At 47.8% G+C, this 13,579-nt stretch overlaps 1 protein-coding gene across 1 annotated transcript in view; it reads right to left on the bottom strand.

Moving 5' to 3' along the window:
• Positions 1–13,579, bottom strand: part of SHCBP1L (SHC binding and spindle associated 1 like) — a 1,561,452-nt gene that overhangs the window by 81,718 nt on the left and 1,466,155 nt on the right. The window contains exon 9 of the mRNA XM_069635012.1: positions 4,353–4,475. Coding sequence (XP_069491113.1) covers positions 4,353–4,475 — 123 coding nt within the window. The remainder of the gene's footprint in view (positions 1–4,352; positions 4,476–13,579) is intronic.

Below are 13,579 nucleotides of genomic sequence, written 5' to 3'. Positions count from 1 at the left end.
ATACCAGGTGAGCGTAACATTGGGGCACATTATGGAAAGGAGTCAAATGGAATCATACGTTTTTTTAACGCTGAAAAAGCCTTTGATAGGGTTAATTGGAAATTTATGAAAATGGGGTTTGGACCAGTGTTTATGAAGATGGTTGAGTGTATTCATTGTGATGTTAGGGCTCAGGTATTGGTTAATGGATTGATTTCGAGGTAATTTCCTCTATCTAAAGGTACACGACAAGGATGCCCATTGTCACCGTTTTTGTTTAATTTGGCACTGGAACCTTTAGCTGCGTACATCAGGCAATGTGAAATGGTTAAAGGAATTAGTGTGGGGAATACTGAGGTCAAAATATTGTCTTGTGCAGATGCTATGTTGCTTTTACTGTCAAACCCAGAAGTATGTGGATCTATATTAAAAGAAATGTTTGAGGAAGTGGGCAAATTATCGGGACACAAGGTAAATTGGGACAAAACTGAGATTTTTCCATTATCTAGAGCATATGATAAAACAAATTTGGAATCTTGGAATTGTAAATGGTCGCAAGGGGGTGTTACATGTTTAGGAATACGTATTACAGGAGATTTAAATAAAATAATTCAATGTAATCTAGATCAGGTAATAGCCAAAATATCATTAATAATTAAAAGGTGGGAAAGATTGAATTTGAATCTGTGGACAAAAATTAACGCAATCAAAATGGTTCTATTGTCTAAAGTGTTGTATGTTATTCAATCAGTCCCACTATTACTCTATAAAAAACAGCTGTTGAAGTTTGATAAACTCTTTCAATCCTTCTTGTGGGGAATCGGAAAAAAACCCTGGGCCTCATTACGACTTTGGAGGTAGTCATGCCCTTAATAAGGGCATGGCTGCTTCCAAAATCGTGTCCGGGTTCCCTGAATGGGGAAATACCGGCCATTCCGAGTTTGGAAGGCCCGGTATTTCCTCCTTCAGGGAACCCGGGCCCGGTCCTTCCCCATTCGAGCCCCCATAGGGCTCAATGGGAATGGGGAGGGAGCTAACAACGGGCTTGTTGTTAGCTCCCTGGCCCCCTCGCAGGACCCGCTCTGGATGTCTGTAAAAACCAGATGTCCAGAGCGGGTCCCGCGAGGGAACCTCGTAATAGTACGGAATGGGATTAACGGTGCCGGCACCATTACCGGCACCGTTAAACCCATTCCGCACTACTTGTAATGAGGCCCAATTTCTGGATTGACAGGGCCGTGATGGTAGCGATTAAGCTAATCCTTAGGATTTGGAAGACGAGGAAGAAACCTAATATTGAAGATTGGTTAGTGGAATTACAGGTTCTATCAAAGTATGATAAGGCATCAATGAAGAATAAGGGTAAAGAGGAAGACTACTTAAAGTTATGGGGATTGTTTGAAGCCCTTTATGATTGATATAGTAGTGAGACTGTGAGAGGTGGGTAAGATAGATGTGAGAAAATGTAAGTTTACTCCCCCCCCTTTTTTTTCTTTCTCTTATTCGTTCATTTTGTCTTTTGTGATGTTTAATGTGGGTTAGTGAGTACCTTTGGTAATGCTTTATTATTTTATGTTTCACATAGAGTGGTTATGTTAATTAAGTATACAATGTAAAATGTTCAGAAACTTTGGTTATGAATGCTTATTGCAATATTTTATTGGATCTATGTGACGTTGTTATGATTTGCTGAAAATCTAATAAAGAATTAAAAAAAAAAAAACAACAAGATGCCCAAATCAACTGCTCAGGAAAAATGCAGCTAAGTTGAGAAATTGAGGGGAGGTGTGAAGTACCCTGCCCTGCTGTTGTTGCAGTAGATCGTGCACAGCCGTACAAGGGTCTGGTCCGCTTGTCCAGGTCCCATCAGGTCGGAATACCAGAAGCGAGCTGACCACTGAGGAGCAATCAGGAGGTGTGTTGAATTCCTGATGTTCGAGAACTTGGAGATATAGCTAATCAGAGAAAAGGCAAAGACATGGAATTGCACTGAATGGTCAGAGCGTCTTCCAAGGAGTTCTGGCCTATTCCGCCAAGAGAGACAAGGAGGGGACACTTGCTGTTGCTGCGCTTTGCAAACAGGTTCACCTTCTGGTGAAACCATTGTGAGAAGATGTTCCCCAGGACTAAGCACATGAGTGCCCACTCGTGGCTGCTCAAGAAGTCTACTTCTGTGTTCAGTGTTTCAGGAAGATGCACTACCTTCAGGGACATCTGTTGTTCGATGGCCTACTCCCATATCTCCACCGCCAGGCAGCACAATGGAGGGGATTTTGGTCCCCCCTGCTTGTTCAGGTACAATATAGATGTGGAACTGTCTGTACAAGGATCGGACACCCCCCGAGCACCTGGAGAAAGGCCTTTAGAACATTCAATATCTCCTGCAATTCGAGGACCACCATGCCAGATACTGGATGAAGGACAGTCGAATACAGATACAATCTGATTGTTTCCCTGTTGACTGATTCAAAAAGCTTCCAAATGCAGCTGGAGGCTACTCATTTTCAGTCAGGGCAGCAGTACACAGAGGCTGAATGACACCACAAATCCCAGAAGCCTCTGGAACCACCAGGTCCATGTATCTTCCCTATTTAGAAAGTGGGCCACTGCTAACAATATATCTGGACTGCTCTGCTGGCATGGAAAGATCTGCACGACCCATGAGTCCAAGATGAATACAAGAACAGTAAGCCTCTTACTCAGTATTCGAGTAGAATTCTTAAAGTTGATGGAGAATCCGAGATTGAAGAGGATTTCCATCTGAAGCTGTGCCAAAGATTCTGCTTGCTGAGCGGAAGGAGCCCTGACGAGCCAGCTGTCTAGGCAGGGGAGAGACATGGGCCCCCCTAAGAGTAAACTGGCTATAGTATTCATAAGCTTGGTGATGACCCTTGGAGCTGCATTCAGCCCAAAGGAAAGGGACCTGTACTAGAAATGTCTCCCGCTGATGGAAAACCTGAGAAACCCTTTTTAGGGCCCCCAAATAGAGACATGAAGACATGCACAAATCCAATTGTCCTACTGTACAACTCCGAGCATCCGAGCTGGCATGACTATCTTGAATTTTCAATTGGGGAGTAAGAAATTGAAGGAAGAAAGATCTAGAATGGCCTGCAGGCCAGCCTGGCTCTTCTTGGTCACAGAGAACAGTCTTGACTAGAAGCCCTGTTTCCACTTTGCTTTATCACTTCCATAGCCAAATGTTTGTTGACCTTCCCGAGAAAAGCGGTGGAACACAACTGAGCAGAAGGAGGAAGGGAGGGAACAGAGACGGAAGCACCTGAAGATAATGGAAAGTATCCACAGGTCCCACATGATCAGATGCCAGTGCTTCAGATGACGAGGGATCCTACAGCCGACTGGCGTTGGGTGGACCTGGCTTCATTGCTTCTTGGACTCAAATGAAGCAGCAGAAGAGGATCCAGGAAGAAACATTTGGATGATGTCCTTGGTTGTTTCCTTCTGTGGCTGCTGGGCACCTGTCTGGGTTTCTGGCCTTCCTGTTGTGGTAGCCACAAAATACCCTAAAGGATCTTTGGCTTCTCTGGATAAGAATGGATGATGAAAAGTCTTATGCCCAGAATTGGATAATACCTACAGAGAATTGGCATATTAATTTACAAGATACAAAACATCAAATACATAATGCATACATATAAAGCTAAAACAGACATAATCATTATAATAAATGTATATCCTATCATTTAAAACTACGCAATATCTACTAAAACTATTTCATTTCTAATCATTCAAATAGATAGTTGGTTGCTGCTATGCATAATGAAATGTGTGTACCATTCATAATGCGCTTCCATGTAGAATTCATTGACGGATGGTTAAAATCTTCATTAAGTTTCTGGTAATTATATGCTTTCTGTTGAAGCTCTACACATGCTTCTCTTGTGCACTGCAGACATTCTCTGAAGAAGGAAACACCTCAAGCAGCAAAAAACAGAACATTGACCAAGAGGTGTCTCTCAACAGTAAGCAGCAATTGAAAAACAGCATGTGTCCGACACACCATGTCAAAAATGCTGCAGAAAGAAGCACGGCTGAGAAAGAAACATGTTAAATAAGTCTCTAGAATTGACCTAAAAACAACCAAATCCTGTGCTCTGGTCCTATATGACCATCTAAAATGAAGGAACTGAAGGGAGGGGTGAACTGCTGGTGTGGGTGTGGCCAAACACAAAAAAGAACAATGCACTGTAAACCCGGTGCCCAACATGCCATTTGGCAGAACGTGCTCTGATCCTGTCACAAGAAAAATAGTTTTAAGGAGCTAGAAAAGAAACACGTGTATTAAAACATATTTTAAATATATCCATGTTAAGGCATTTCAAATAAGGTATGTCCAAATTATGGTCACTTACCTTCAAATTGATCCCACCCAGGGTGCTCTTTAAAATGTCACCCATTTTAAAGTTATTACAATGGTGTATTTCATTTCCCTCTAAAACTGCTGCACTTCCAGGATATAATTCAACACCTGCTCCCTGTACATTAAAATTCAAATAGTTTGTTACTGCCAAAGAATTGAAAATTGTTACGTAGCATATTCATCACTCTGCAAGCCATATATACCCAACTGTGCAAATCTTGACAAGTGAACAATCAAATTACTTACCAGTACATTAGTCCTCCATTGAAAGCATACTCGCCAGATTCCAGAATTAGCTCTGGCCACTAGGATGGAATCTTTTTCAGCTTAAAATGTTTATATATCTAATCTTTTCATTAGAAGTTTTAAAATGCAGAAGAGATAAGATATATTTTCCAAACAGAATTACAAAACAATAACCCCAGCTACTCCTCCCCCATTGCTGCCTCATCAGAATCCATCCGAGACCTCCAACTACCCGCACATTTTGCAAAAGCATAAAACAACTGAATTTCATAATCACAGCCAAATCTCACACCTACAGGTACATTAGGGCTACAGGAAACGCCACACATGGTACCAACAAAGCAAGGACTAATACAAGTTACATAGTGAAAAAAAGAAGGTCACCCGTGTCTGCAAGAAAATCGCACAACATTCATGTATCCAATAGGTTCATATACCAGATCGACAAAACCTCTATGAGCCAAACCTCCATGTCAGACCGTAGCTTTGCCTTCCATCTCTCCGAAATGGCCATCCTGGCTGCCAATAGGAGGAGTGGTTTGAGCACTTCCTAGTATCCCATCAGAGGATATACCTTTTCAATAGTGCCCAGCCCAGCAAAAGCACCTCTGGTACAGGCGAAAACTCCACTCCAAACACTTCCTTACTAGCTCGTAAGATATATTCCGAGTATTTACTAAGTTTAATGCAAATCTACCATTTATATAAGAAGCCCACTCGCCCACAACCTCTCCAAAAAAAGCCGGACCCCCCCGAGTAAAAGCATTTGCTCACCGTGGGGATATAAACACCATTGATACAGAATTTTACAAGCCTATTCCAAGTTTTGCATTGACCTGGATGAGGTTGTAACTGTCTTCCAATTCCCTATTCAGCCAGTGTAATCTATTCACATTTCTAGGTCATCGCGCCGGACCTAAATAAACATCTCAGATGGTCTAGGTTCTACAGAAATACACATTTTATATAAGCTGGAGATCTGCCCTTTAGTATGCTGTTTTGAGAAGATCAACTTTGGAAAAGATGAAGCACGTCTTTACAACGTGTAGCTCGAGACCCGCCGGAGATAATCATGCATTTTGCCAAACTTGGAGGATCACAAAGCACTACAGCCTTATAAACCATGCATGCAACTTTAAACTTAATGCATGCTTCCAAAGAGAAACAGTGCACTTCCTTCACAATTGGGGAAAAACTATTACGTTTCCTTTTGTACGTGGCCACAGGGCTGCAGAATGTCAGAATGTCTGCAAGTCTGACCTAAGGTGTCGAAGAGCACTTTTAGAAACTCCGAAGTAGTTGGCGTCCCCTACATCAATAGCTGAGATCTCCAATGGCCTGAGAATTGTGGGAAATAAAGGTTCTGGTATAAAATGTTTTGATCTTTCTAACAAGTACAAGTTGAACATTTGCCACCATAGGCTTTTTTCGATATGGTGTTTGAAAGAGAGTTTGGAGTGCACCAGAAGCTCAGTGCCTCAACCGCTAATGGGACTACAAGGTGGTATTGTCAAATTTTTTACTTGGTTATGCAAAAAGGATGAATTCTGTTATATGTGTCAATTTAGTGGTCGCCAATGCCATCCATTTCTCAATATTTGATAGATAGTCCCTTAGGTTTCAGATATCATTATAATAATTATATGTATAATTGTTAATTTACAACACGCCTAATACCAGAAGTGGTTTCTAAGCGAAGCATCAGGATTCAAACCTGTGTTGCGCTGCGTTGTCTTGCTTCCAAGACAAATGTGCTGCCCCTGAGCTATCCTTCCTCCCCGACTGATGACACACAAAGGCAGCTGTGTGTCATTGTTGTATTTATTTGATTTATTTATTGTTTGCTTGTTAGGTGCTTTTACAGCACGTAAAATACAGTGTCAAGGCGCCCCCAGGGTGAGGGGGGCGGGGGGACAAGCACAATATTTAATAAGAGCAGTGGAGCGAAAAGGAGGAAGGACGAACCTACTATGTCTTGTGATTATTCAGAATGTGCAAGTGCAGCAAGGAAAAGGGCAGAGGGAGTAAGTGCTGGGGAGTCCGGGCTCATGGGTGAGCCACAGATGAAGTGCTTGGGTTGTTGAGGGCTACATGGACAAGGGCCACATTAGGAGTAAGTGCGATCCTCCAGGGGGGGGGGGGGGTGTGCCAAGGTAAGTGCTGAGAGAAGACAGGAGCTGGACCGATTGGACGTGGGAGGTCAGAGTCCCAAGGATGCATAAGGGCCCCGGACATCACTCACAGCAACTGTGAGATTAGCAGAGAAGACAAGAAGGGCAGAAGGAGGTGAAGCGGAAGGTCTTGAGGAGCTGATGGAATTTAAGAAGGTCCTGCTCAAGGTGCAGAGGTAGGGGGAGGCTGTTCCATAGGAGGGAGCCAGCTGAGGAAAGCGACCACCTATCCTCTGTTTAGCAAAACGCTTTACACACAAAGTGTTGGTGTCAGAGGAACAAAGTGGTCTAAAGGGAGAGTATTTAGTAAGATAAAGTTGAAGTTAGTGTGGGCCCCAGGCCCAGACAGCCTTGTGGCTGATGCAGAGGGATTTGAATTTTATCTGTGCAGGAACTTGGAGTCAATGAAGACTTTTTAGGGCAGGAGAGATGTGGTCCCTGGGTTTAAGGCCAAGGATAAGTCTTGCTGCCCCATTCTGGATTAGCTGGTGCGGTCGCAGAGTGGAAGAAGGTAGATTTGGAGGAGGATATTGGAATAGTCAAGCCTAGAGAGAACCAGGGCTCAGGTAACATTGAGCCTCTGGGGAAAGTGAGGAAAGGGAGAATTCCTTTGAGACGGGAGAGCTGTAAGTGGGACTTCTTGGCAATGTCCTTAGTGTGAGGGAGGAAGGAGAGAGAGAGAGAGAGAGAGAGGAGTCGAAGATGACTCCAAGGTTTCTGGCTTCAGAAGGAGGAGCAGGCAGAGAGCCAGAAGAGGAAGGCCAGAGTGAAGGGAAGGAGGGAGCAGGGGTCCAGATGGGAAGGATCTCAGTTTTGCAGGCGTTGAGGCAGAGATCGCTGGAGGTGCACCAGGACTGGATTGAGCTGTGTGTCATATGCGTAAAACTGGAAGTTGGAGGAGAAGGAGGAGATGAGGCGTACAAGCAGAACAATGCAGATGATAAAGAGCCAAGGCGCGAGGATAGAACACTCGGGGACACCACAGGTGGAGCAGAAAGTAGGAGAGGAGAAGGTGTCCAAGATGACTTGGGAACAGCAGTTAGTAAGGAAGGATGTCAGGCAGTCCAGTGCCTGTTCCGAGATACCAAGAGTATCATGGAGCCTTTGTTTGAGGATGGAATGGTTGACTGTGTCAAAGGCAGAGGAGAGATTGAGGAGGATGAGAACAGCAGGGGAGTTGGAGTCCAGAGATGCACGCAGTTCTTCACGGGTGTTCAGAAGAGAAGTTTCCGTGCCTCTGGATGCTCGGAATCCAGATTGATGGTCGTGGGGACCATCAACAAGTTCAGTGTCTGAGTTGAATTGGGGAAATGCCAACTTCTCCATCAGCTTCACCAGGAAGGGGGTGAAGGAAATAGGGCGGTAGTTGGCAGGGCAGGTAGGGTCTTCTAAAGGTTTTTTCAGTAGTGGGCGCATAAGGGAATGCTTAAGCGAGGAGAGGAATGATCCAGTGTCGAAAGAGTGATTGCATAAATCAGCGAGTGCGAGGGCAACAGAGCCAATGTTATCCTTGATGGTTCTGGATGAGCAAGGCGAAACCTGTTTAGAAGAGACCTTCATGGAGCGGACCACTCTGGTAACTTCTTCAGGTGCGACAGGGAAGGAGGAGGAGGGTGAAGGGCCAAGGGAGGCAAGGGGGTGAGGGATGGGCTGGGAGGGCGGCTAGCAAGGGTGTGGATGTCCTGAGTTTTGGTGGCAAAGTGTGTGGCCAGTGCGTTGCAGGTGGCCTGGGAAGGAGAAGGGGAAGAGGAGACTGCAGAAGGGTTGGCTAATACCCTGCAGATCTTCAAAAGTTCAGCTGTGTTGTTGGATGCACCGGAAACCCATGCCTGTATGTGAGCTCTTTTCTTGGTGCGGATGGAGAGTCTGTATTGCCTTTGGAGCAGGCAGCAGGCCAGTTTGTCAGAGGGTGAGCCTGAAGTTTGCCCCTTCCGTTCCGCCGCCCTGCACTTTCGTTTCAGGGCCGCAAGTTCGGAGTCGTACCAGGTGTTACGCTTAGAGACAGATGTCAGGCGGATCCTCATGACTGAGGCAAGAATGTCAAGAGTATTGGTGATGGAAAGGTGGAGGTTGCTGAGAGCAGAGGTAGTATCAGAGGTAGGGTGGTGAGCGTGAATGAAGGTGGAAACGAAGGCAGTATCTGACACTCATTTCATCGGGCGTATGTTAGTGAACGAGGTTGGCAGGGCTTTTGGGGGGGGGGCAGTCAGAAGGCAAAAGGGACCCAGGTGGGAGGAGAGGAGAGAATGGTCTGACCAGGAGAGAGGGGTGACTAGTGGAGGGGAGAGAGGTCAGTGTGTGTTAGGGCGTCCAGAGTGTGTCCAGCTGAGTGGGTTGGCCCAGAAGGGAGAATGGAGAGGGAAAGAGAGGTGCAATGGTCAGTGAAGAGAGTGGATGCAGAGCCAGGGGAGTCCAGTTGGATGTTGAAATCCCCCAGGAGGAAGAGGATGGGGGTGGATGATAGTAAGGAAGAGCAGAAAACCCACCCAATCAGCGAAGAACAGGGTGGTGGCACCTGGAGGCCGGTAAATGGTAGCAATGGTCAGAATGGTGATGGGAGAGATGACCAACTGGAAAACCAGGCTTTCAAAGGAAGGATAGTGTTGGGTGGGTAAGATGGAAGCAGGAACCCACTCAGGGAAGATTAAGGCTACCCCCCCGCTAGTGAGGTGAGACTGAGGCTTGGAGATGATTTTGAAGCCGTCACGGAGGAGGGAGTCAAAAGCAGTGACTGAGCTGGCATTGAACAATGTTTCGGTAAAAGCAAGAATGTCACGGTCAATGTCTTCAAGGAGGAGGCAGATTTCAGGGGAGTGTTTGTTGGCTGAGCGGGCATTAAGAGTCACCAGATGGAGGAGGTCTCTATCTTTGAACGTTTTCTGAGATGGTGTACAGGGACGTGGTACACCAGTCAGAGGAGGGAGAGGGAGAGTGGTGGGGGGAGATGAAGGAGAAGGAAGGAAGTTAATGAGAAAAGGCAGAATCCGGTTAATGAGAAGGAGGTTGGGGTGTGGACCCTGAACCAGGATAGTGCCTGTGTGATAGACATTAACGAAGTAATGTGACGATGAGAAGCCGGCCAAGAGAACCTCCCACTTTGTGACACCATCAATGTTAGAGGATGTGGAAGGAGAGAGAGTGGAGATGAGATGGGGGTCCATAGATCTGGAGTGGGGACATAGAAGAGGATATCAGTGAAAACCTCTCTGAAGGAAGCGCTGATGTAGGTGTCTGCGATGGGAAGTCCAGGGTTTGCCCTCAAGATGTCTTTTTTATGCTCGTTTCTACCGGACTTCATGAGAGAGGGGGAAAGGTGATAGTGTAGCAGTTAGAAAAAATAGGAGAGATGGAAAGAGTCATTAGGGCGGCAGAGGATAGTTGAGGAATGAAAGAAGAGTGGCTGCAAAGCACAGTTCTACCTAAATTCACCAGGTGGCCTAGTGGAAGTAGTCACAAAGGCATAAATGCAATCCAGAAAGGAATAGAGTATCAAGAGATAAGAGGTGCAAAGGTGTAAAAAGTACACACAGACTAAAATCATTTTTTTTAAAGAAGCACAGATGCAATGCAAGAGAGGTGCACAGATGTAAAAGGTACACAGAGCCTAAATGCAGTGATAGGAGATGAAGATTAGTAGTGGCAAATAAGGCAAAGTACAAATGCAGAGTAGGAAGGTTGGTGGAGGTGGCAATGAAAGAGTACAGCCATCACTCACTTCAAGTAATGCAGAGAGAGTAGATGTCCACGGATCAAGTCTGGAGGCCGAGGCATAGCTTGTGAGGGGCCCTCCAGGCCCTCCTCGGCCCAGACAGGCACAGACAGGACCTTTGATGGAGGGGCAGGCTTGCGCCTGCCAGAGTCCTGATTGGCAGAAATAGGAAAGAGGCAGCCAATCATAGAGGGGGCAGGCTCCAGGCAATGGATTGCTCCTCTGCCCTGGGCAGGGACGGCCATCTTTGAGAATGCACTCAAACAGCCATGGAAATAGAGGAAAAAACAAAAGTGCCAAGGATTCCAAGATGGCCGCGCTTCATTGAGCACTGCGGCTCCCGAGCTCCTGACCTGCGTAGCACCTGAAATGGCAGTAAAATTGAAATAAGCCCTCCCCGGCTCCCGCTTGACACAGATAAAGGCACCGGAGCAGAGCGAGACAGTAAGCCCAGTGCGGAACGGCATCACAAACGGTTGCTGACGGGATACGTATTCCGGCTCCGGCACTACATGACGCGGCCCTCAGCATCGAGGTCCCTGGGCACACGGCCGAGGAAGGCACCGAGATGGACACTTCTTCCTACACCCAACGAATGACTGGGGCCGGAGGTCGGGTCGCCTAAGACGAGCTTCTGGCACCATTATTTAAAGCCCCGCAGGGAGAGTGGAGGTGGACCCCGTCAGTACGGGGCCGGCGGGGAGCGCTCTCCCGGGTTCGAACATCGGACCCACCCCCGAGCGGCTCCCAACTAAGCCACAGGTGGACACAAAGCCTCGGAGGGTATAAGGCCTGAAGAGGGCACCACCGAGACCCGGCCCCGGGCCTGCGGTGGTTATGGGGGGGCAGAGAAGGCACCCGTTCACCTACTCGGCCCAGGACCAACTACACTCAGCGGCTGTCCCCAGCAGCGGGAGAAATCGGGTAAGAGCCCGGAAAACAGGCATCCCCCTGCAATCAAGCCCATCAGGGCCCGTTGGCCCAGTACCTTCACGATGCCCCCTTCCCTTGGGGCGCAGCAAAGCGCACAGACAAGCCCCAGCGGCAGCGACATTCGCGGGGCTGCCAAGCAAGCACAGTGCACGACCGGCAAAATAGCATTGCGGTCCCGCTGGAGCGGGATTGAGACAGCAAGACAGGACATTCAAAGCCCCGAGGCTCAGGGGGGGCGCAGTGGCCCTTCAAACAGAAAGAGCCCTTTAGGAGGAGTAATAGGCGACCTGTGGTGTCCACGGGCATAAGAAGGGCAGAGTAGAACGCTGGTTCCCAGCTCAGCTCCAGTCGCCACAGGAGAATATAAGGGACAATCCTCAAAAAGATCTGGGCTAATGTAGAGACTCTCCCGCCAAACATCAGGCAGCACCTTGAGGGTCAGCAGCTCAGGGGGGGAACAAGCTGCTGGTCACCGGGGCCACCGGGAAGCTAAGTCCTCCACGGTCAAATCCCAAGAAAGGGAAAATAAAGGACAGATCATTCAGGAGAAATCCCTAGACAGGCCTCCCTCCATTTTCGAGAAGCACAAGCAAACACGGCCCCCCAGGCTCATCTGGCTCCCGGAGGCACAGCGAGGTCTGACTGGGGGCAGCACAGAGGGAGAGCAAACTGGTCCACCCAGCCTAGACATCATAACCAGAGGCGGCGTGGGCCCCTTCAAGTGAGGTTCATCCGAGCAGAGCACTAACCGGTCTGCCCAAGGCTCCACGGCCCCAAGGAGAACAGGGCAGCCTCTAGGAAAGAGTTAACACAGGCTGCTCGAGATTGAACTAATAAGGGGGACGCCGGGGTAAGTGTCCAGAATACGACCTAGCTGAGGAGGCCCCCTACTCCTCAACGAGAAGAGACTCATTCACGATCTCGCTGGCATCTAATTCGGCCCAAATAATGACAGTCCGCTGCGACCCCGGAAATGTTAAGGAACAGAGTAAAGGAAACGCCGGACACCCTGAAAAGCACCCAGAAGGGAATGGGAGGCCCTCTCACAAAGATTTGGGCAAAAGAGCCCGAGCTAGCAGAGGATCAAGCGATGGGAGACTGGACTAACGAACATGCAGCAGCCCCTTGTCAAGAGGATCAAGACAGACCAGTCTCCCAAGCCACTCTCAAACAATTCATGGTAGACAAGATTACAGTGGTGGGGCAGAAGCAGATGGATACATTGCAGGAAGACCTGGCAGAAGGAATAAGAGAACTAAAAAGGGATATCAACAAAATAGAAGAGAGAGTCGACACTAATGAGGGGGCCATACAAGAGCTGACGGAGGATGCAAGGAAAACCGACACCCTTCTGGGAACACTGGCTGTGGCTACCCAAAATCTGGAGCTGCAGGCCGAAGACTTAGAAAATAGATCAAGGAGAGCGAACATAAGAGTCAAATCCCTCCTGGAGGACATACCAGACCAAGAGCTAACACGAACACTCAAATCAATATTTGCGGTCCTCCTGGATTCCGACTCTGAGTCTGAGCTGCAATTTGACAGAATCCACAGGGTGGTTCCACGTAGAGCAGAACCAGGATCCAGGCTGAGGGATGTCTTGGTGGCCTTCCACAACTGCGCGATAAAAGAAAGAGTCCTGGAAAAGGCCAGGAAGGCCGAGCGCATTACGTACAATGGCCACGAAATATTTTTATACCAAGACCTGGCGCAAATAACTATTATCAAAAGGAGGCGAATGGGCCCTGTATTGACTTATCTGAGATCTCAACAAATTCCATATAGATGGTCCCACCCGTTCGGTCTGACCTCTACCTGGCAGAGCACGCATCACAATATCACAACATGCGACCAAGGGCTGGCCCTGCAGGGCCTGGAAGATCAGCCCACAAAGGCTCCCAATGCGCGCAAACCGTGAGAATGGTCCACGGTGGGGTCCAAGGCTCCACACCCCACAAAGACCACAACAAATGGGTGGCTGATCCCCAGGACAGCCGAATGGAAACCCCCAACAGATCGTGAGGCAGCAAGGAGCATTTGAGTCCTAATACCGAGCCCGGGGAGGGCGCTCGCCAACACCGATAAGTTTAATGCTTCCAGTTAAAAGTTGAAAGACGAAAATTGGAAGCAGGGAGGAGGGTGGGATGGGTTCTTGGAATG

The sequence above is a fragment of the Ambystoma mexicanum genome, chromosome 1q (genome assembly GCF_040938575.1).
Source record: "Ambystoma mexicanum isolate Mex_15411 chromosome 1q, UKY_AmexF1_1, whole genome shotgun sequence".
NCBI classification, from domain to species: domain Eukaryota; kingdom Metazoa; phylum Chordata; class Amphibia; order Caudata; family Ambystomatidae; genus Ambystoma; species Ambystoma mexicanum.
Note: the sequence above shows the minus strand (reverse complement) of the source record. Positions and strands in the feature narration are given on the sequence as shown.